Genomic DNA, 22,342 nt, shown 5'->3' on the forward strand with positions numbered 1-22,342 from the left:
ACGATAACCGACGGGTTGCCAAGACAAAGCACTTGCTTGTTCCTTCTACACCCTTTCGCTCGCGCAGGATTCGACTTTACCGAAGGGGGCGATGGGATCTTAGCCCCTCACACTCCTCTAGATCCCCATCGTCTGTCTTTTCCGCCCCGAGCAAACCCCTTCGACTAGACGCACTACTTCCCGCGCCTTCTGCCTGTCCCGGCCTTTTTTACTTCCGCCGGCAAGGTGCCTCCGAATTGGCGTCATGACTGATCTTTTGGTCAATGCCAATCATGTCCCTCATTCATCGAGCTTAACGACGACGCGACCACGGAAGCAGACCAGTGCTTCGGCTGGGCCTCTGCCAGCCTCCAAGCGTTCAACCGCCAATACACAACCCGAGAATGCGAACGTTGCCCTGGGTGCGCTGTCTCGCGCGTTGAAAGGCACAAGCGACCTAGTGCTTTCCTTGTTAGATGGCCTGACGGGTCAAGAGCGCCAACACAGGCAGAAACTGGACGAACGCAGGCAGATTCTGATCTTGCGTATGCAGAACGTGAGCCAGCCCTATTAGCTGCTGCTTCCCAGGCCGTTTTCTAGGCTACATTCTCCCAGCTAACGCAAGGCTAGGCCGAAACACGGCAACAATGGCAGGACGCCGCCGAAGAACTCGATGTCTTCGAGCACAACGGTCTGTGGAAGTTGGACCCGACGACGGCTGACTATAACCCTTCCTTGATCGAAGCCCGCCTAAAAGATCTCGACGAGGCGCGAATCAACTGCGACATCCCCGCCATGCTGCATCAGGTCCGCACCGCTCTGTCCCGCGACTTGGGAGCCATGGGCAACGTCGACCTTTACCGCCACTGCTACGTCGGGACGAAGGAGTTGGTCGAGCGCTACGTGGACTCGGCTTTGCAGACTATCGACGCCTTGGTGGAGAAGAGCCAGTATGCGCTCCCGGAGGGCATGAGCCAACGAGACGTGCTGGAGAGCGTCCTATATGCACGCCAGAGTTTTGGCCGGAGCGCCCTGCTGTTGAGCGGCGGCGGTACCTTCGGCATGTCGCACATTGGCGTCTTGAAAGCCCTCTTTGAAGTAAAACTGCTGCCCCGCATCATCTCCGGTGCCTCGGCCGGCTCCATTGTCTGTTCCGTCATGTGCACCCGGACGGATGAAGAGATACCCCAGGTTATCGAAATCTTTCCCTACGGCGACCTTTCCGTCTTCGACGACGCGAGCAGGCCTGACGGCGTCTTCGATCGACTGCGCAGGCTCCTCACCGAGGGGAGCTGGTCCGACATCAAACACTTGACACGTGTTATGCGCGGACTGCTGGGCGACATCACCTTCCAGGAAGCCTACAACCGGACACGCCGAATCCTCAACATATGCGTCTCGACCGAGTCCGTCTACGAGCTCCCGCGTCTTCTGAACTACGTCACTGCACCCAACGTAATGATCTGGTCTGCGGTTGCCGCCTCCTGTTCCGTACCACTCGTATTCAGCGCCGCGCCCCTCCTGGTCAAGGCGCCTGGCACCGGGGAGCACATGCCTTGGAACCCTACTCCCCAGCGCTGGATCGACGGATCGGTTGACAACGATCTTCCCATGACGAGGCTTGCGGAGATGTTCAACGTGAACCACTTTATCGTCTCCCAGGTCAATCCTCACGTCGTACCGTTCTTGGCCAAAGACGATCAACTCAACCCCGTTACCTCACATCTCCGCAAGTCTACAGCGGCCCCCCTAGTGAAGGAAGAGACCGACTGGGTTTATACTGTCTCGTCTCTGGCAAGAGATGAAGCTCTTCACAGGTTGCAGTTCCTCGCCGAGCTCGGCATCTTCCCCAACCTAGCCACCAAGCTACGCAGCGTCCTCAGCCAAAAGTATTCCGGCGACATCAACATCCTCCCCCAAGTCGACATGCTCGATCTGCCTCGCCTCCTGAGCAATCCCACAAGCGATTTTATGAAGCGGGCGTGTCTGGCCGGCGAGAGAGCAACATGGCCAAAACTCAGTCGCGTCCGGGACCGGTGCGCCATCGAACTCGGTCTTGACCGCGCGGTACATCAACTCCGCGCCCGCGTCGTCTTTTCCGAGAGTCAGGTCGACCTTCGCCGCCTCGCCGCAGGCATATCCGCACCACCGCCGCGCATAAGGCTGAGCAACTCGAGCGGCCCCTCCCCCCCGCAGCACAGGGCCAAGGGGTTCACGCCAGACAGCCCGACCAAGAACCGGCACCGCAGATTATCGGGGAGCAGTGTTCAACTGAAGGTACAAAGCCGGCGTCTTCCCCCGGAGGATAATACCCTTACCGACGAGGAGACGGAGGAGGAGGAGCGACTGGAGATGAGATGCCGACGCGAACAAAACGCCTTGTCGCCTGCGTTGCTTCTTCGGAAACCACGTCCCAAGAGGTCGGCGAAGAGCCAGAACCACGTCTACACGACGCGTGTCCAAACCTCGCCCTCAACCGCGTATCGGGACCAGGGCCCGGTTTCTTCTGGAAAGGCGCCTACCGCGGTTGGTAAAGCAAGCCTCACGGGCCAGGAGGGAGGGAGTGAATATCTTCGACACTCTTGCGGCCCTGCTATTGTGCTTCAACGGCCCCCTGTGGACACAACCGTGTCAGCCAGAGAAGCGCCGTCGTCTATAGATAGGCCCGCTACGCCGCCTGGGCAGTCGTGCTCTTTTGGAGGGGGGTTTTGATTCCCGCACGACGACAGACGATACAGCATCTGACCCGGATCTCTACGATGGTAACGCGCATTATACACGTGCGAACCAACGTTCCATGAGGGTGCCCCGCATGGCGGGAAAGGGAGATGTACTGCCCAGCCAGATACGGGAGTAGCAAAATTACTTCCAAGCCGCGTGATAGAGGCTTGTCGGATTGACCAGTCGAGAGGAATACGCGCTCGGCAGAACGGAGTCAAGGGAGGGAACATGGGGTTGTTGTAGAACTAATGAAGCTTCAAATACATAGAGGCACGAAGGTTAAGATGTTGTCATCTCGAACTGGGTGAGTGTGGAGGTTGGGTTCAGCATGTTGTGCGGGATCACAGTTGGATTGCATTGCATTGTTGGGAGTTCCACTGGCTGCCAGAACAGTGTACTGGTCTGGCTGGTCTGGCATGACACATGGGAATATTTTGGATTATCAACAGGGGAGGAGACAATATCACACTCTTGCGTACAGCATGGGGGGCATTATTTGGATTCAATCCCTTGTCTAGCGCACATGGTCGGCTTCAGTATCCAGCCTTCGAACCAGAAAGATCATCTCTGCCCAGGGCACTCTGACTTTGCCTTTTCAGTGCACGTTAATTTGCCCGCATGCTCTTCGTCTCAGCTCACTCTGTATGTGGTATACCACAAACAGGCCTCTGGGATGCCAACGGCAACATCATTCCTAGATCTGAGAGACGATGGTAGTGCAATTCCGTTACCGGGGCAACCTGGCCATTGGTTGATTCCAGGCAACGAGCACAGCCATGTGAGCTTAATGAGAGACACCCGTCATAGATTCCTAACCCTGATGAAGGGAGGGAGGAACACGTATTTTTTATCTTTCGGGTCTCGGATGCTTCCGGACACGAGGGTGACCAGGGTTACTTACCATTACCATGGCAATGTGTGATTATCCTCATGAGGTGAGTAGATGGGCTTATCGTGTTCCCACGCAGATTTCCTGTGGCAGTCGTGGGAACTAACAATCGGACCGTATGCGCCCGCGATGGGCAAGGAATAAGATACGAGAGATGTCGCATCTCGCTTTAGTGGAGATATTATATGCCCTACCCACCTGTACTGTTCCAACTTATTCTCGTTGTTTTCAGCTATGGACGTTGTTATTTCCGATTTCGTGTGAGTCCCAAAGGCAGGAATGCCATCGTCCTCCCTACAGCCCCCGGTATTTCCACCCCTCCCGCCCCGAAAGCGGCAGATGTCTCAACTTGGGTCGTTCTGTGTCGTACCTACTTTGGTGCTCATTCTCATTCTTTACTTCATAGACTCTTGATTCACACGGCTCGTTGCCCGAGAAACGCAGAGTCGCAAACTGCAAAAGGCGCAACCGTCTTCAGCGTCTTCAGCCGCGTTCGAATTCCGCGACAGTTAGATTTGAGATGCTATTGTGTTAGAGATCTTGCCGTAAACCATCGACTGTCTTGCATCTGAACCAAAGTTGATCTGGGCATTGCCAGTGCATCGTATAATCTTGAGACACGGGTCCCTCTCGTCGATGCTTGCAGCAACGTACGGAGTACAGCTCAACTTCTTTCTGGAGAATAGATTTCCCTTTCTCGTTGCGGCAACCGCAAGCAACACCGAGGGCGATGTCTCGTGACTAGCTGGGCTGTCCTTGTTTCTGTGTACGTTACAGTTTCTCATGTAGCTGTCACGCCTGTGAAGATGCGCATGGCCGGATGTGGGAGCTGACGGTCAAAACGGAAAAGCCACGGATCTATAGGCTGGAGCAGACTAGGTGAAGTTTCGAAGATACGGGCAAAATCTGCCCTCGGAGGGGAGTGATAGAGATCAAAATGACAATGTCTGGCCTTCTTCAACTGTCCCGTCCTTGGGATCGAAGGTGGCCCCGGCCCACCTTCGACATATGTACGTGTAGTGTACACGTGTAAGGCGCCGTCGCCTAATTCCGAACCACCAAAACCGATAGGACAAAGGAAAATGAAGACCCAAGAAACCCAATGCTTTGGAAGGCGTCTTCGAGGGGTCTGAGTAGAAAGTAGTGTAGATCACCTCACGCGGAGCGATGGTAGAGTCTGCGAGGGCCTTGGATGCGCACAGGAGATGGGCATTGTTGGTTTTATGAGAGGCTTGGCAGGCAGATCACAGCCCGGGTCGGTCGAGCAAGGCCAAGTCGAGTGGTGTAGTGTACGAATAAGACAGAAATGGTGTATAGAGTTGGAGCCAGTTCGAACAAAAGAGGACCAGACGCCGGGACTGGCGCCGAGTCAGACTCCAATGCGGGGAGGGAGTCCGAGTGCGGATCAAGACCCCTCACTTCCTCATTTCAAAGTGTAATGCCAGAACTTCATGTGAGAGGAAGAAGAGAAAAGAAGAAAATATCCGTAGATGTCCCTGCATTGATCGCTTTAGCGTGGGACATTTCGGGGGGAGGAGTGCTGACTGTGATTAGAGGCTGATTAATACGGAGAAATACTAACACAGTTGCACTGAGGATGGAGATGTTGCGCCAGTGACGGATGCCAAGAGCTACTAAAGATGTGCCGAGGGACACCAAGTTGGGAAAGTCCTAATAATTTCGCTGCCAGGAGTAAGGGAGAACTGATAGCGGTTACTTTGCTTCTCTGGAACCCGCATAGGGCCAAGTCATCTGGCGCCATAACCTAATATTATTGGCTTCAAGCGAGTGGACAGACCCGCATTACTTGCCGATCATTCTATGCCGCCAACCGGAATAACTAGGTATCCGTATTCGCAGCGGGCTTCGGGCGAGTGCCGGGCTTGGCAAGTGGGTCAAAGATGGTGACTGTTTCGGGAAATGATCTGCCAATATGGTGAGGAGAATAATTTTTTTTTTTTCGTATCCTGGATCATCTGCACTTGCTTCAACCAAGGAATGCTGCGTCCTCGCTGCAAAGAATCCCAACGACGAAAGCAAGAAGGAATTCCGCCCTGCCAAGTTGCCTTCGGTACCCCATGACGTCGGTCGTCCCAATTGCCTACTCAGCACAATCCAGTAGCTCAGGATCCAATAGGTAGATCCCGTTTCGTTGGCTGCAAAGAGGGGGTCAGCGGCATCTTTTGGGAACGACCTGCTTTCGTACTGTTCTATTCGTTGACAGCCGTTTCTGTATGTAGGTTGACGCGTCCGGCGGCCGAGGATTCCAAGACCGCCATGCATCGTAGGAAGGATGCGCCAGGACGCCTCCATCTGAGCGAGGCCCTTGATCCGGAGAGACATGGAGGCGCTAGAAGCCCCAGCGGCCCCAGCGGCCCCAGAGAAGGTTTCTTCGCCTTGTTTCCCCGGATTCCACCATTTGCCGCGAGTGGCTTGCTCTAGTGACCTTAGTGTACGGCATACGAGACAAGCTCATCGGGCCGCCGTTGCTACCAAGTGCGCGATGGTCGCTTGACGGCGGAGAGGAGGGAGGGAGGGTGACTGGGTCCAGGGACCAAGTACACTACACTACACTGCCTACACTACACTGCAGTATAGTATACTCGGCGTGGGTCGTGGTCCGTCAAAGCCCGCCGCCGCCCGCCGGCGTCTCTGCGGCGGCTCTCCCACGGACACACACACCATATATCCAGTTTCTACCGACTATACCGTTTCCGCACCAACACAATTCGTTCTGGCTTTGTGCCTCGTTCTCCAAGACACCGACAGACCAAGCCCCATGTCGTCACACCATGGCGTGTGTCCGTTTCCTCATTCCCTGTCTCCCCTCGTCTCCCCTCGTCCCTGGGGAACGCGGTATCCACTTCCCCGTGCTCATCCACCAGGCATGTGCATGTGCTGATCTTCTTACCGATGGACACGACACTCACTTTTCGTCCGTTACCGGCCATTCGTTGTCTAGGTATCAAGTCTCCAGCTTGTTCATGCAGCTGCAGTTGCAGTTGGCACTCCACATCCCTCTCCCCTCATCCGTCCCAAAGTACCGTTCAGGGATTCTTCCCCCGGAGCGTTGCCTTGTCTTCTTAAAGTCCCCTTAAAGTCCCCATCGCCCACCAAAGGCCCCGTCTCCTGAGAACACCATCTCACCATCTTTCCTCTCGTTCCAAACCATCCCGCGCCAATCGGTAGCCTTTCGAAGGGCTCGGGCCGCTGGTTTCCTTTCTGGTTGCTCCCTCATCTGACGTGGCCTAAACCATCTCTCCCGCTCCCTCCCCCTCCCCCTTCCCCTTTACTCCTTCACTACCGCAAATCAACATGCCTCCGCCAAAAGTAGACGAAGAGGCTCCCCACACAGACCTCACCAATGACCACCCCCGGAATGGCGGCTCAAGTCGCAGCAGTAGCACCAGGAATCGCATCACCAGCGGGGAGAAGGCCGTCTTCGAGGCAGGCAGTCCAGCACCTAGCAGCGAGGGCCGACGTGCCGACACCTTGGGTGCCTTGCTCAACAACCCCCTCGTCGGCATGTCCCGCGAGGAGGTCCTCGCTGACGTCGACGCTTTCGTCGAGCAGAAGGGCATCGCCGAGCACCGCGACATCTTCCGCAAGGGCGGACTCGTCGCCCAGGTGAACAACCAGGACGGCGCTTTCGAGCACATCAGCGAGCTGGACCAGGACGAGAAGGCCATCCTGCATCGCGAACTCACCCACCGCTGGAGCCAACCTTTCATGCTCTACTTCCTCTGCACTCTGTGTGCCGGCTCTGCCATTGTCCAGGGCATGGACCAATCTGCCGTCAACGGAGCTCAGGTAAGCCTTCTCTCGCGGCCTGCATATATATGCCTGCACACGCCTCGTGCATGCTCACCACTTCACTTCCTCTTTTGCTTGTTCATTCTTTGCTTCTCCTCGAGACGGCCCGTACTGACACACGGCCCCAGACTTTTTACTACGAGTACTTCGACATCCGGACCCCTGAAATGCAGGGCCTGCTCAACGGTGCCCCTTACCTTTGCTCGGCCCTACTCGGCTGCTGGACCAACCCCGTACTGAACAAGTACTTTGGTCGCCGCGGAACCATCTTCATCAGCTGCTTTGTGTCCGTTGTAACTGGTTTCTGGATGGCTGCCGCTGACTCGTAAGAACTTTTTTTTTCCTTTTTTTTTTCTTCCCCCCCCCCCCCCCTTCCCCTTTTCCCCTTTTTCCTTTTTCCTTTTTCCTTTTTCCTTTTATTTTTTTTATTTTTTCCCACCTTTCCTGTTTTCCTTCCTACCCCCTCCGCTTTGACATCTCCATGCGTCGTTCTGACTCGAGTCGTTCCCTACAGCTGGTACAACCTCCTCATCGCCCGTTTCGCCCTCGGTTTCGCCGTCGGCGCCAAGTCCAGCACCACCCCCGTCTACTCGGCCGAATCAACCCCCAAGACCATTCGCGGCGCCCTCACCATGATGTGGCAGATGTGGACCGCCTTCGGCATTGCCCTCGGTACCATCGTCGGCGTCGCCTTCGCCAACGTGACCGTCTTCGGAGAAAACACCCAGTGGCGCTGGATCATGGGCTCGACCTCGATCCCGCCCCTGATCGTCATGCTCCAGGTCTACTTCTGCCCCGAGTCGCCCCGCTGGTACATGGAGAAGAACAGGTACCCCGAGGCCTTCAGCGCCATGAGGCGCCTGCGCTACTCGCCCGTCCAGGCCGCCCGCGACATCTACTACGCCCACAAGCTCCTGGAGATCGAGTCGGCCGAGCGCGCCGGCCGCAGCTGGAAGGAGTTCTTTACCGTTCGCCGCAACCGTCGCGCCGCCCAGTCTTCCTGGTTCGTCATGTTCATGCAGCAGTTCTGCGGTGTGAACGTCATCGTCTACTATTCGAGTAAGTCTTTCTGTGTGTGGCAGGGACGCGAGGGAGTTCGGTGCCGTATATACAACTGTGGTTTCGGGCGTCTAATCCCCGTTTCCTGTAGTGCAAATCTTCCAGAACGCCAACTACACCCGCGACGAGGCGCTGCTGGTGACCATGGGCACGGGCCTGACCAACTGGCTTTTCGCCATCCCCGCCATTTACACCATCGACACCTTCGGTCGCCGCAACCTTCTGCTGGTCACCTTCCCGCTCATGTCCATCTTCATGTTCTTCACCGGATTCAGTTTCTTCCTCCCCGAAGGCAGCAACGCCCGCCTGGCCTGCATCGCCACGGGTATTTTCTGTTTCATGGCCGTCTATTCTCCGGGTGCTGGCCCCGTGCCTTTCACCTACTCGGCCGAAGCCTTCCCTCTTCATATCCGTGACATCGGCATGTGCAGGTACGCTTTCAGCCCTTGCCTTTGTGTGTCTGGTCTATAAGATGAACCAACTAACCCTCGTCCGTTCGTGTACTAGTGCCACCGCCGTTACCTGGGGTCTCAACTTCGTTATCAGCTTCAGCTGGCCCTCCCTCGTCGCCACCTTCGGCGACACGGGCGCCTTCGCTTGGTACGGCGCATGGAACCTCTTCGGATGGGTCGTGTGCTTCTTCTTCCTGCCCGAGACCAAGAACCTCACGCTCGAGGAACTCGACAGCGTCTTCAGCGTCCGCAACCGCGACCACGCCCGCTACTACCTCGACAAGCTGCCGTGGTATGCCAAGAAGTACCTGCTCTTCCAGGACGTGGCCCCCATTCCGCCCCTCTACGCCTTCAGCCAGAAGTCGCCGTCCGAGAAGAAGCACGAGATGGCCGCGGCCACTGTGTCTCGCAACGAGGGCACCGTGCAGTAAAAAAAGAAAGCTGGCGACCGGAGAGATTAGGGGATGTGCACTAGTTCCGGTTTTCTTTTTGGGCTTGTGTGCGTAGGAGAGGGGCCTGGTTTGTCCACGCCCGGCAAGTCACGGCATTTACTTTTTATTGTTATTTTCTATTTTCCTTTTTTCCCCCTTTTTTCCGTTGTTTTCGTCTTCCCTTGTGTCTACTGGCGTCGTTACATACTCTACCTCTGAGATACCTCCAGTCGTTGGATTGATGCGTCGCAAATGTCCTACTTAAATCTATAATATCATCCAGTTTCCCAAGATATCACTCCATAGTCGTGTGTCTCTGTGACATTGTCATACGAATGCGCTATTTGTGAGCATTTCTTACGCCGTACCGGGCTTCAGATGTCCACGGTTCAAAGGTCATCATGTCCGGAACATGTTGACTTGCATTATGTCCCCATGGATGTGGAATTATCATCCCCCGGCTCGGGATCCATCCCAACGATAGACAGGTCAGTTAGTGTCATCGGGCCGTCCCGAGCGCTAAAGCCTTCCCTTGGTACTCATTGCAGACGTTGGTAGATGAAGGCAACCTCTCACCCCCGAGGGACAGAAAGTGTAAACGAGGGCTGGGGGGAATCGCAGCAGCGCCTGGCGATGTTTTGCTATCAGACTTCTTACCCGTGCCCGGCTCCATTGCATAAAGGCAAGGTAGTTGCCAATACGAACAACGGCGTAGGCGTAGCACTTAGGAAAAGACTTGGGTCAGATGATACTGCACTGTGAGGACCGGACGACGTGTATCGGCATGTGAAAAGAGTGCGCAAGTTGGCTTATATTTACGTGAGAATATGTACATATATAGTTTGGTTATGGACGCTTTAGGAGCCCGATAGAGTGATCAAGCCGAACACCTAAGAAATGAAGATGGTATGTGAAGTGAAGGCCACGGTCATCAACCCGTCCTCCTATTTCTCGCAAGTCCACGAACGTCAGTCAATGTGTCTGCGGAGCTTGCAAAACGGTTTCCTCCAGAGAATGGTCGTGTCATTAGCCATCGAAAATCGTATTCCCCCAAATTGCCAGCGTCGTCGCAATGATCAGTCCGGCCCGGCTTCTTAGCAAGAGCCGACGGGACCACCAGGGGCACTAAGGGGTGTAAACAATAATAGGTTAGCCGTCTGTCACCTTGAGATTATCGAATTGTTTGGACTCACGTGTAAGAGGTGGGGATGGGCCAGTAGATGTTGGCGGTCAGGCCGGGGTCGTTGGCGCTGTAGGCGCCGGGGAAGCTCAGCATGCCAGCGGGGCTGTAGCCGCCCGAGCCGCCGGAGACGTTGATCTGGGCGCAGGAGAGGCTGGTGAAGAAGACAACCGTCAGCATATTTCTAGCCCTCCACGTAGAGTATTGGGAGCAAGCAAGACTTACTAGAACTGAGGAGCACCGGCGACGTGGAGAGCAATGTGCTCAACACGGAGGAGGTACTGGCCGTTCTCGAGGCACGACGGCAGGCTAAAGTCGATGGAAGCGGAGTCTAATGGGTATCATTCCGTGTTAGACAATGTCAATGTCCCCTTTCACTTTTTCTTTTCTTTTAACAGGGATGAAGAGAAAAGGGGGCAACGCACTCATGGTAGGGAAGGTGATGCTGCTGGAGGTGATGGTGGGCTCATCCTGCCAGATCTTGAACCAGACGGCGCCGGAGCCATCCCACTGGGTGACGTCGGTGCCCGCGGGGACCTTGGCGAGGTAGGCCAGGGCCGGGCCCTCGTGGAAGATGGGCGGGGAGGAGGTGAAGGAGACGGAGGCGCCGGCCTGGACGTTGAGGACGCCGGTATCGGACCAGGGACCCGAGCCGTTGAGCTCGTAGCATTTAATCTGGGGGCTGGAGACGTTCTCGACGGGGCCGGTGCTCTGGAAGTTGGCCGTCTGCCGGACGACTTCCCAGTTGGAGGCGGACTGGCCGCCGATCGAGACGGAGGGGAAGACGTCTGCACAGGAGGTTTCTCGGTCAGTTATGGGCCGGATCAACACGGGAGAATTTTTCCTTTTTTCTGAAAAGAAAACATGCAGATCAGGGCGTTTGTAGATCAGTGCTGATCATAGCCCGGGGGACAGAAACGGGGGACGAAGGGGTTAACGAGAGTGTCCAGGACGTACAGTGGGCCGAAGCGGCCGAGGCCAGAGAGAGGAGAGCAGCGGTCTTCATTGTGAAAGGGAGAATGACAACTGGGAAGGATGGATGGATAGATAGTTGAATCTGAGAGGACTGGAGACTTCTGGATCGTGGGGTTGAGAAGTGTTCGACGACTGACGAGCGACTCTCTCTCAGGGGAACCAGACGAGTGTTATATATATACCTTTTCACACCCTACGGAGCGGCATGCCCAGCTATGAGGACGGTTCGACCACGCCAGTTGAACCCGCAACCCCACACAGTCTGATGCCAAAGCCTGGCTAGCTGGCTGGCTGTATGGTGTTGGTTGCATGATTGTACGGGTATGGCGCGAAGTAGGTCCCAAACTTGGCCATACCCGCTTCCCCCTGGGTCCTAGGCCTCGCCTCCACCCCCGACAGACAAGATGGATGTTGAATACGGAGTGTACGGAGTGTTGGACGGCAGTCGACTGAAAACAACCGGGCCCGGATAAATCGAAGCAAGGCTGAAGGGGGGCTGGGATGGGAACCGGGAGAAGCAGTCGACGCAACGTCGCGCAGCCCAATGTCCCCGAACCACACTACTTATCTCTAGAGGACCACCTTAATGGTGTGGCCATCATATAGACGTCCAGTCTCTCGAAATAACGCGGCCGTCATCTTCCTCTTTCTCTAGTTACATTACCTATACTGGTAGGCACAGAGGCGGATGTGCGCCATAGACAAGGTCCGAGGAGACATTCTCCTCTGACGCCGGCTTGGGATGCAGGTGACGAGACAGATTCAAATTATCTACAAGTTGAATGAACCGACACGGGTGCCAACATTCTCCATGATTCCTGGGGTGCGCCTCGGGGGAAGTGAGCTAGGGGTCTATCCCTGAACGTCCCATCCCATCCCCGGAGCCATGGGAAGATAAAGAAGGGATCGGCACTGGAGCCGGGACTCCAGCCCCGTGATCCCGACTACCGGCCGGGGGAAGGGGGGGGGGGAAAGGGGGCGGCATAGTGCGTGCTTCCCCCTTTTGGATTTCTTCAACGTTGTCTTTTCATTCGCATCCAGTTACCACTCACATTATATGGCCCCTCCTTCCTAATCGAGGTTCTTTTCAAGCTCCGTCTCGGCAGCGTTGGCATGGGCAGAAGAGCCACTTCACACTGTTGCCCAGTTGTCGATCATTCCCTCATCTTGATCATGTTATATATTTATCCAGCGTGTACAACGTACACCCGGAGAAAATGGAGGGAAGATGAAGAAAAGAAAAGTCTGGAATAGCATCGCCCCGTCCTGGAGACCAAATGCCCAGCGACACGAGGTCTGAAATATATTGCTTCTTCTCCACTCAACGCTCCCCCTTCTTCACGAGCCAGTGTCTGGTGACGCGTGCACAAGTCTTGTCAACCATCTTGCAATAAAATCACGATCGAGATGACCGTTTGGTTGGATGCGATGGAAACCCGTCGAAACCGGATGGTCCCATCGTTGGGCGGCTGCTGTCGGCCGTTTTTGTCTCTCTCTCTCTCTCTCCAACTTCGTCTCTCCATAGCCTGTCTCTCATTATTTCGGCCATGTTGGCTTCGTTGAGAACACTTCACCTCGCTCACCGTCGACCCGTCATCAACAGTCATCAGACGTATCCCAGACTCACCTCCATACCTCCTCTCCTAATAAATAGGTGCTTCTACCACTATCCGTAAATCGAAGACCCTGCTTCTCGGAAATCGTCCTGAAGACCAAACGAAACGCCCGCTCCTCGCTGCCGTTACATTCGGGCTTTTGGACATTACGCACGCCGCACAAAGCAAAGCCCGGTTCATGTCAGCCACGTGCCCCTTCTCGGTAAATGATCGCCATCGGTCCTTGGCCTCGGATTGTTGTCCTCTGTCTCAGGCTTAATGTACGAATAAGGAGCGGCAGTGTCCGGTGTCTTTTACAGGAAGGAACGCAAAGATACAACCCTCCGGTAGGCGAACGCGAGATGACGTTGGTGTGCATGTTGGGTGCTGACACTGACACGGAGGGCTTGAGGATGTGGATGTCCGGGTAAGTTCACGACACTCGCAGGCAGAGAGGAAATAGACAAGAGAGAAGAAGGGGGCGGGGCGGCGTGGGGGGGTTTTCAACTCACGTGCACTCGGGTAAAAGGAGAGACGGGTACCTAGATATAGGACAAGACGGAACACATCGGGAGAACCTCTGTAATTAGGTACTTGGTGCTACTCTGCACGGCCCGTGCACTTGCCTCGGGTATTTCCGACATGACCCGAGGCATTCTCAGACGGAAATGCAAAGAAAATGACCACGGAAGGAATCTCACCACGCAATGGCTTCTTATTCTTTTCTTTCTCTTTTCTTCTTCTTCTCAGGCCGGTTGGAAAGCTAAATTTATTTGTCGGAAATGAGCCAACTGTCCTGTCTGTCACTCGCGTTTGCGCCGTCAAATGCGTTTGTATACCCGAGATCCCCAAACCGTTAAGCAGGCCATGCGAACCGGCCTTGGAAGCTTGTCGAGCAGTTTCAAAACATCGGCAAACGAGGTCGAGTACGAATATGGCCGTTTCAATTGCGGTAGGGACTCAAGGTATTCTCTATTTTTCGGTGCTCATGTTCTCCTCTGTATTGTCTCTCTGAGAAGTGGAACTTGGATAGGGGCCTCCTCCACTACGTTGACCAAAACCACCAAGGACGACGACAGCGACCATGAGACGACACCACAGGAACGATACGACGCACGCGACGCACGAAGCAACAGAGACCTACCCGGTGGAACCTCACAACACACCCAGGGTGACGCGACGATATGGCTTGGAAAGAAAAGAAAAAAAAGAAGATCATAATCATTGCAGACAAAAACCGGCCCATGTCTAATTTGCTCAAGGGGATATCCCAACGACCTCATCTCATCGCGTCCATTTTCCCAAGATCATAACCCTTTCTTTCTCCGTTTGTGCTTTCCGACGAATTTCCCGCGCGTTTCGGCTTTCGGCTTCCGGCGTCCGGCTTCCGCCTTTCGGCTTTCGCACGGCCCAATCTAGAGCTCGCCGAGACCGAGGTGCTGCGGGTCGGCCTTGACAATGCGCAGGGTGTTGGTGTTGCCCATGCCGCCCTTCCAGCCCTGCACAACCACCACCGTGTCGCCCTCGTTGATCACGTTGAGCTCCAGGGCGAGCTTGATACCCCACTTGATACGCCTGTCGACATCCTCCTGCCAGTTGACCTTGCTGAAGTCGGGCTTCGACTCGGGGAAGAGGAAAGGGTAGACGCCACGGTACAGGTGGGCGTAGCGCGACGCCGGGCCGTTGCGCGTCACCATGAAGATGGGGCAGACGGGTCGGTACTTGGAGAGGAGGCGAGCCGAGTCGCCCGACGTGGAGAGCACGATGATGCCGCCGGCGTTGAGATCCAGCGAGGCCCGGACCGCTGCCATGGCGCACGACTCGACAACACTCACGGGGCGACGGATCAGCGTGCACATCTCCTCGAAGTGGGCGACGTAAGGGATCGTGTTCTCGGCCTTGAGGCACGTCTCGTGCATCTCCTTGACCGCCTCGGACGGGTAGCTGCCCTTGGCCGTCTCTCCCGACAGCATGACGCAGTCGGCGCCGTCGGTGATGGCATTGCCAACGTCGCTGATCTCAGCGCGCGTCGGACGGGGGTTCTTGATCATCGACTCGAGCATCTGCGTGGCGCAGATGACGGGCTTGCCGGCCATGTTGCACATGGCGATCAGCTTCTTCTGCGCAGCGAACACCTCGGCCGCGGGGATCTCGATGCCGAGGTCACCACGCGCCACCATGACGCCGTCCGTCTCCGCGAGAATCTCGGGGAAGTTGTTGAGGCCCTGGCGGTTCTCGATCTTGGCGATGACCTGGATGTGCTTGCCCTCCTCGCCGAGGATCGCGCGGATGTCCTTGATGTCCTGGCCGCGGCGGATGAACGAGGCGAACACCATGTCGACGTTGTTCTTGACGCCAAACCGCAGGTCGGCCTTGTCCTTCTCGGACAGGGCCGGCAGGTCGACGTCCGTGTTGGGGAGGTTGACACCCTTTCGGGAGGAGATGAAGCCGTTGTTGCGGGCGCGCACCTCGACAGTCTTCTCGTCCTTGATGCTGAGGACTTCGAAGGCGAGGACACCATCGTCGACATAGATGACACGGCCAGGCTCGATGACCTTGGTGATGTTCGCGTAGTCGACATACCTGGAGAGACATTATGTTAGTTGCATCAACAGGTGAGTCTAGGGTGGGTTCCTCATGAAGAAAAAGGTTAAGAAAAAGAAGAAAAAAAAAAGATCAGGCATGAGAGAAGGGCATCCGGCACGCACATGTTGTCGGTATCGCAGCTGGTGGCATATTGCTCGTCCGTGGTAATGTTCAGGACTTTGCCCGCAGAGATGGGAATATCCTCATCGTTCTTGGTGTTGCCAGTTCGGATCTCAGGACCCTTAGTGTCGAGGGCAATAGCGATCGGGCGGCCCCCTTGGGCCTTCTCTGCGGCGCGAGCATTATCGATGACGCTCTGATGATAGTCGTATGAACCGTGCTAAAGTGGCGCGTTAGTCAACTCGGACCCCGATGCCAAAAAGAAGAGATGAAGGGAAGGGGGTTTGGGGAGACAAGGCGGAGAAACTGGAAAAATAAGTAAGTTGGAGAAGGCTAGAAGCATACAGAGAAGTTCATGCGAACAACATTGAGACCCGCCCGGCGCAGCGAGTTGATGGCTTCGACCGAGTTGGTCTTGGGCCCAATGGTGCAGATGATGGAGGAGCGGCGGTAATTCCTCTCCGGCTGCACGGCGGTGTCGAGGTTGGCAAGCCAGGAGATCTTGCCGTCGTTAGCCAGGTGGTCCTTTGCTGTGGGAGTAGTCATGGCGGGCGATGAGACTGATTATTTTGTCGTTGACCGGGTGATAATTTTTTGACTCTTGAGATTAGGTCCGGAAAATCCGGGTTAGATGAGGGGAGGGGAAGGACGCGGGGATCAACGGGGTAATGAGCGTTGACCTAATGAAAGAGAAAGAGGAGGAAGAAAAGTAAAAGAGTTGACGATAGGCCTTCGCGACGAAGAGCGGGGGAAAAGCGAGGCAAGATGAGGGAAACGGGATGATGGGATGATGGTGAAGGAAGGAGGAGGAAAGTGGGAAGGAGAGAAGAAGAGAAAAAAAGAAGAAGAAGAAAAAAGCAAAAGGATATTCAAACGGACATGCACAATCCGTGAAGCTAGAGTGGTTCCCTGGTTTCCTCGAAGCCCCTCCCGCGCGAATTGGGTGGTTGCGGTGTTTATTACGGCGTTTGTCTCTGGTGGAGGTGGAGGTATACATACCATGCAATCTGAGTTTCAGTGCCTTCCCCCGCTAACAAGTATCTCTGGTCTTGGGAAGGAGGTTGGCACCACTGAGACCCCCACCTTCCCACCTGGCTTAGGTGCAATAGGCGGTGATACCACGCCAGTACCGAGCTACCATAATGAGTGGCTGACAACTTATCAGGGTCTTCCCTCTCTGGCTTGCTCTCTTAATCGCACTAACGAGTACTTGATGCTGGGAACACGGGCCGTAATGGGATGGTTTTTTGACCAAAAGGGATTGCGTAACAATTCTCACTCGAACTCAACGCCACTGATAATTAAATCTCGCTCTGACAAATTCCACACGGATTCGCCGATATGACCAGGAAGGGCAATAGGGGAGGCGAAGAACTGCGAATAGACAATACCTATGTGAAGAAACGGAGAACAGGGGCAAAGAAGCACAGCAAGAATGAGGGATTTGAACAACGTTCCGTACGGAGTAGCCCTCCTCGCTTTGAATCCTGCGACAGAGCTGAGTGCCGTATCCTTTTCGCTTGGCTTGTAAGGTAGTCGGAGGCGTCAGGTCGAGTTAAAGCCCCATGTTCTCTTTCCTTCTAGCCAACCAGGAGTGGGCGGCTTCAGGCAGCTGGTTGAACCCTCCAGCTCTATTTGTCTTCCGCCTCATTTTACTTCAAGCGCCTCAACAAAACCAGTATCCTGACTGGCTGGTTGGGCCCATCAATTGATAATCTCATTAGCCTCATCGACCCATCAGCGTCGCGCCGGGAGATGGACGGACTGCCCTATTCTTGGAGAGCCTATAAACTGGCCCCGTTCTGGCTTCAATTAGCCGCAGGCCATACTAGGCAGGGATGCATCGGCCCCGATAACCAGGTAAAATGCCTTCCAACGTGGAATTTGTCTTATCGACTTATCGGCAATCGGGGGGCACACGCCACCACCTCTTATCGAGAGCCCCGCTTGAATTGTTATCGAGAAGGCGGTCAACCTTGTGGTCCCTGCATCCTAACCAACCACATTAATCAGCGAGCTCCGTGCTTCCTTTCTCCATTCGTACCGTACTCCGTACCGACAACACAGCAGTCCTGCTTTCTGACCAGTGCCCGACCATCACCATCACTTAGCTGTAATTACCGATAGAGCTCTCTTTGAGAGGAACGAAATCCAAAAAAAAAGGACCACAAATACAGATCGAACGAAACAAAATACCCTAGAGGAATACATACTTACCGTCAACATGGTGGTGAGTTCCCGCCTCCTGGTCCTCTCGCTTCTGCCGCCGGGTAGCAGCCTCTAAAACCGCCGGCAATAGCTCCTCAACCTGCTGACTCTGGGACTCTGGTCGAAGCTCGGCCGTCTGACACATTACGCCTTTGACGCTGTCCTCAGTATGTCGTCCTGGGGCTTTCCTCCCCCAGACCCCGAAATCCCACCTTCCGACAGGTTACCGTCCACTGACACTCCGCCCACCTGTCATGTAGTTTCGACCGTCCTCGCTGGCGTGAAACGGTCTACCGGCTTGACGTGAGTTGTCTCATGCACCAACAACCCCCCTCTCTGCCTGCCCTCTGCCTCGCCTCTCCGATTCTTCTGCGCGGCGACGGAAAACACTCGTATCCGATAAGCTAACGCATGTCCCCGACGCCTCTGGAACAGTTTCAAAACCGACAAGGCCGCCGGCGAGAACAAGGACGTGTCGACGTGGATCGACAAGTATCTCGGTGTCGGCGAATGGGTCATGGACCAGTCCGTCGCCATCGCCAGCGCCAGCGGTTGGTTTGAGCGCAGAAGGTGATCCGAAGGCTTGTCGTTGTTCGATTCGGGTCCGCCGGGGATGGTTTCTCCGATACAGAAGATGGACGGCTTTGACTCGGCGGTCTATCCACAAATCCGCGGTTGATTGCGAGGCCCGTGCGATGATCATGTCTTGACGATACGATACCAACGGTCGGACCGAGTTCCTTCACCCACTCACTCACTTCCTATTTGCTACGCCCCCGCCCAGGGAACGCAGCAAAGAACACAACCTGGGCGAATACCCGTTCATATTGCTTTCTTCCCCACCTTTCACTCACCCCCGTTCTGCTTTTGGCGTTTCGGAAACAGGCGGAGTTGGAAATTCATGGCTTTTATCACGACCGCTCGGCAGGCTAGCAGAAGTAAACGAAGCAAAATTCAAAGCAGGCAAAGCAAGAGAAAGAAACGGGCGTGACCGAGGCTTTTTATTGCAATCAATCTCCTGTCTCCCCACTCGTCCATCCGGGCACTTTCTTTTGTGAAGACGAACTCGTTGGCCTCCCGGCCTCCCGCCTCGGTCTTCCCTACAGCGCAAGAGAAACCCATCTCAGCTCCGATAGCCGAGGGTTAGGTGGCTTCCTGTTATCCATGGTCCGCTTGCAGTTTCGCCTCCGTTCGTTTCTGGTCCCATTTTTCTTTCTTTGAAGTGCCTTAAAATGAGTCTATGTTGTGGATGAGTAAATACTACTCTGCATTAGGTATTTTCGAAATAGAGCAATAATGAACTGCTATGCCTGCTCTGCGAGCCCCGGTTGGAAAAAGGACATTCAAAAGAAAGAAGAAGAAAAAGGAAAAAGAATGGTATCGACATAATATACACCATTGGAAGTTTACGAAAAACAAGGTCCACCCCAGACATCCTGATTTAGCCCGCATCAACGTCCTTCATCTTCTTCCGGATCGTGCTCTGCCAAGAACTCCGGTGGTGGCATATCGCTATCGCTCTCTTCCCTGTTAAAAGGCGGATGCCGAATGACTTTTTTTTCTTCATAGAGAGAGCGGCCCCTGCTACCGTTGAGATCCTCATCCCCTTGAGCCACTAGCAGACCCGGAGGAACCTCGTTGTCGCTTTCTTCCGTCGGTTCCTCGGTCTTCTGTAGGCGTGCATTCGGGTCAGCAGAAAACACGTCTTCGTCCGCATGCGCAATCAATGGCTCTCGCAATGTCGTGTTCGCTTCCGTTACACTCTCGACCGCCTGGCGGAGCATCCTTTCCGCCTCTTGGAAGGCCTCCAATTCGGCCCCGATGGCGCATATGAGAAGATTCCAATTGTTCGCCTCAGCTTTCTCCGTATAACTTTCAAGTTTGGCTATCGCCTCCCCCATGCTTGACAGCTGGGAGCGCATCGCCTCTTCGAGTGACGGCGCCTTTCCTTTACCCTTGCCGGAAACTTCGCCTTTCATAAGTTTGCGCAGCTCGGATTCGAAAGTGGTGACAAGAGTCGTGCAGTCCCGCCAGAGCTTGAGCCCGTCTGCTAACGCTTCCCGTTCCTTTTCGACTTGCTTCTTGCGGGCCTCGAGCAGTCCCACTTCGCCCTGCCACCACTCCGCCGCCATCTCCACGGTTCTCCGTTCCGGTATGAGCTGAAGGAACTCGGCCCCGTTGGGAAGGTTGTCCGGATCAAAGTGGCCGTCGGGGTCACCCGCCAATCCGTTGACGAGAATATCAACATCGAGAGGTTCAACGGGCGGCCGGCGCATCAAGGACGCCACTTCGCCCTCCACCTCCTTGAGCGCGCCGCGATAACCGCTGAGCCCGGCCTCGCGGCGGTTTCTCACATCGTCCATCCTGCGCTGCAACCATCTCCGGCGATTCCGCATCCCGACGAGCCTTTCCTCGAGCTCACGGATTTCGCTGTCGAGTGAAGTGTGTTGGGACTTGAGCTCTCTGAGTTCCGTCGCAAGAAGCTCCTCCCCGTCCTCGGCCAGCAGGCGCAGCTCATCTGACAGGGCTTCCCGCCGCGTGGCCAAATCCTGCAGGCGGCCAAGGGCCTCTTTGCGTTCCGACAAAGCTGCGTCAACGCAGGCGTCTTCTTCCGCTTTGAGGTTTTCCAGCGCCATCATGGACTTGCGGAGACCGGCGCGTGCCTCTCGGAGTCCGGTCGACTTGGATGGTTTGGGCTGTCGGACGGGGATAATGTCTCCACGAGGCGTGGCACGGTCGGGGAGGTCCAGAGAGGCCATCATGCGCGATTTGGACGTCACCGTAGAGTAGAAGGTGGCAGTGGGCGTGCTGCTTCCGTCATCGTCGCTGAAATGTTCGCGTTCGCTCGTAGCAGAAGACGGAAAAGGAGTCACGGAACTTCCGGCCACCAGTCCTGAGGCTTGCATGTCGAGCAGAGTCTGTAGCTCCTTCCCGATGGCCTTCTCCCGCCGCTGCAACAACCCCCAAACAGAATCCGACGATGCGACGCTTTGCAAGGGCGGTGTGCTTTGGAAGCGGACACTCCGTGAGCCCGCTTGGCTCAGCTTGACGCTGGCCCCCTTGCTAGCCCTCCGGTCCTTGAAGGCTGTGTGGGACGACGGACTAGAATTGCGGGACATCATGACTGAAGCAGCGACTGGAGGCGGGGGTCCGTCGAACACGGGACGGGGTTTTCGCTTGGAATCTGAGCCGACGGAGCTCGCATTTTCTGACCAGGGATCTTTGGGGGATAGAGAACGTCGGGACTCTCGCCCCCAGCGCATGATGGGGTTCTTCGATAGCAGTGTCTCCTCGGTGGTTGGGGAAAGCTCTTGGAGATTGTAATCGTCGGATGTTCTCCTCTTGTGATGGAGTGGAAGTAACGATGCGCTATCTTGAGGAATTAATCGCTCGAGAAAGGCCGATGCTCTGGAGGCCGGCATTTCTTGGGTCGAAAATGGCACTGCGAGGGAGAAGAAGGTTGGAACTGCAAGGATGAGACTTGCAAGGGGCGAGATGGAGGCCCAGCGTAGGTACGTACAACCTAGAAGTTGCGAATATCCGAAAGGTACTCTCTGTAAGGTAAGGTAAGGTAGGAAGTAGCTGCTGGATTTGTGACGTGTCTGATTCCGAGGTAGCAGCTCGTTAGCTACAGAAACGCTTATACTTATACCACTCTTGGATTCCCATCTAAGGTAGGTGTGGCAGGTGCGACCAAGTCTCCTCGTAGACCAGGATATGAAGAGAATGTAAAACGCAAGGCCAGGGAGAGGGAGATTTCGCGAGAAGATCGAATATCGAATATAGAATGATGAGTTGGATGTTCTGAATACGAATCTTTTTAGATGGTCGATCGGGATGGCCAGGTGACATGAAAGTGAGCACAAGTTGCTATTCCGTACTGGCCGCGGGCGTGTCGTGTGAGACTGATGCGAGTGAGACCTCAAAGGTCCGTGTCGAATCGGGCTCCCTGATACCTCTTTATCCGATCTTAGGTCGTCCTGATGCTGCTTACTAGGTTCATGACACCTCGTACTGTGACTACCTTAATACCTATTACGGATACGTCTGACTCCGTTATTCCTCTAGCTGAGCTACTAATCAAGCTTGACTTCCTAACCCTAGAAGGAAACAGGAGGAAACAAGTCTTAATCATGTTCTGCTTCAAGACAATTAGTCCCAAGTCTGACGATTTCTTGATTTCCAACGGTGGTTACTAGCAATCAAGTATGGGTTTGCTTTTTGTACTTGAGGAAGTATGAATTTATCCAGCTGAGGGACAGTGGGCGTTTAACCGCCCGCCGTGTGGATACGCAGGTACGACTTGACTTGTTGCCCCGGGTCCGTGTACCTGC

General features: G+C 55.1%; 6 protein-coding genes across 6 annotated transcripts; 2 read left to right on the top strand and 4 right to left on the bottom strand.

Moving 5' to 3' along the window:
* Positions 1-244: 244 nt before the first annotated feature.
* On the top strand, positions 245-2,638 carry SODALDRAFT_341234 (patatin-domain-containing protein; the record flags this gene model as incomplete). The annotated part of the gene is made up of 4 exons (XM_028613024.1): positions 245-535; positions 610-1,692; positions 1,738-2,436; positions 2,615-2,638. The coding sequence occupies 4 exons, from the start codon at positions 245-247 to the stop codon at positions 2,636-2,638; spliced, it is 2,097 nt and encodes a 698-aa protein (XP_028464110.1).
* Positions 2,639-2,979: 341 nt separating this feature from the next.
* Positions 2,980-6,827, bottom strand: SODALDRAFT_362096 (hypothetical protein; the record flags this gene model as incomplete). The annotated part of the gene is made up of 18 exons (XM_028614433.1): positions 2,980-3,111; positions 3,224-3,291; positions 3,363-3,400; positions 3,432-3,440; positions 3,608-3,673; positions 3,788-3,932; positions 4,009-4,042; positions 4,141-4,387; positions 4,532-4,588; positions 4,655-4,820; positions 4,936-5,007; positions 5,182-5,260; positions 5,422-5,471; positions 5,572-6,021; positions 6,053-6,130; positions 6,193-6,250; positions 6,361-6,614; positions 6,704-6,827. 18 exons carry the CDS (start codon positions 6,825-6,827, stop codon positions 2,980-2,982), a joined length of 2,127 nt encoding a protein of 708 aa, XP_028464111.1.
* SODALDRAFT_335401 (hexose transporter) lies at positions 6,794-9,569 on the top strand. Its single transcript, XM_028612447.1, has 5 exons — positions 6,794-7,399; positions 7,531-7,727; positions 7,917-8,461; positions 8,553-8,892; positions 8,969-9,569. The coding sequence occupies exons 1-5, from the start codon at positions 6,905-6,907 to the stop codon at positions 9,342-9,344; spliced, it is 1,953 nt and encodes a 650-aa protein (XP_028464112.1). The 5' UTR covers positions 6,794-6,904; the 3' UTR covers positions 9,345-9,569.
* A 586-nt stretch (positions 9,570-10,155) lies between these two features.
* On the bottom strand, positions 10,156-11,604 carry SODALDRAFT_299070 (endoglucanase II). The gene is made up of 5 exons (XM_028608862.1): positions 11,482-11,604; positions 10,950-11,312; positions 10,750-10,855; positions 10,538-10,678; positions 10,156-10,469 (listed from the first exon to the last, which is right to left on the bottom strand). Exons 1-5 carry the CDS (start codon positions 11,528-11,530, stop codon positions 10,439-10,441), a joined length of 690 nt encoding a protein of 229 aa, XP_028464113.1. The 5' UTR covers positions 11,531-11,604; the 3' UTR covers positions 10,156-10,438.
* A 2,406-nt stretch (positions 11,605-14,010) lies between these two features.
* Positions 14,011-18,026, bottom strand: SODALDRAFT_345719 (pyruvate kinase; the record flags this gene model as incomplete). Its single annotated transcript, XM_028613215.1, has 4 exons — positions 14,011-15,677; positions 15,803-16,020; positions 16,146-16,330; positions 18,014-18,026. The coding sequence occupies 4 exons, from the start codon at positions 18,024-18,026 to the stop codon at positions 14,510-14,512; spliced, it is 1,584 nt and encodes a 527-aa protein (XP_028464114.1). The 3' UTR covers positions 14,011-14,509.
* A 1,233-nt stretch (positions 18,027-19,259) lies between these two features.
* Positions 19,260-21,889, bottom strand: SODALDRAFT_335409 (hypothetical protein). Its single transcript, XM_028612448.1, has one exon. It carries the CDS (start codon positions 21,428-21,430, stop codon positions 19,460-19,462), a length of 1,971 nt encoding a protein of 656 aa, XP_028464115.1. The 5' UTR covers positions 21,431-21,889; the 3' UTR covers positions 19,260-19,459.
* Positions 21,890-22,342: the final 453 nt, after the last annotated feature.

This window comes from Sodiomyces alkalinus (genome assembly GCF_003711515.1).
Source record: "Sodiomyces alkalinus F11 unplaced genomic scaffold SODALscaffold_9, whole genome shotgun sequence".
NCBI classification, from domain to species: domain Eukaryota; kingdom Fungi; phylum Ascomycota; class Sordariomycetes; order Glomerellales; family Plectosphaerellaceae; genus Sodiomyces; species Sodiomyces alkalinus.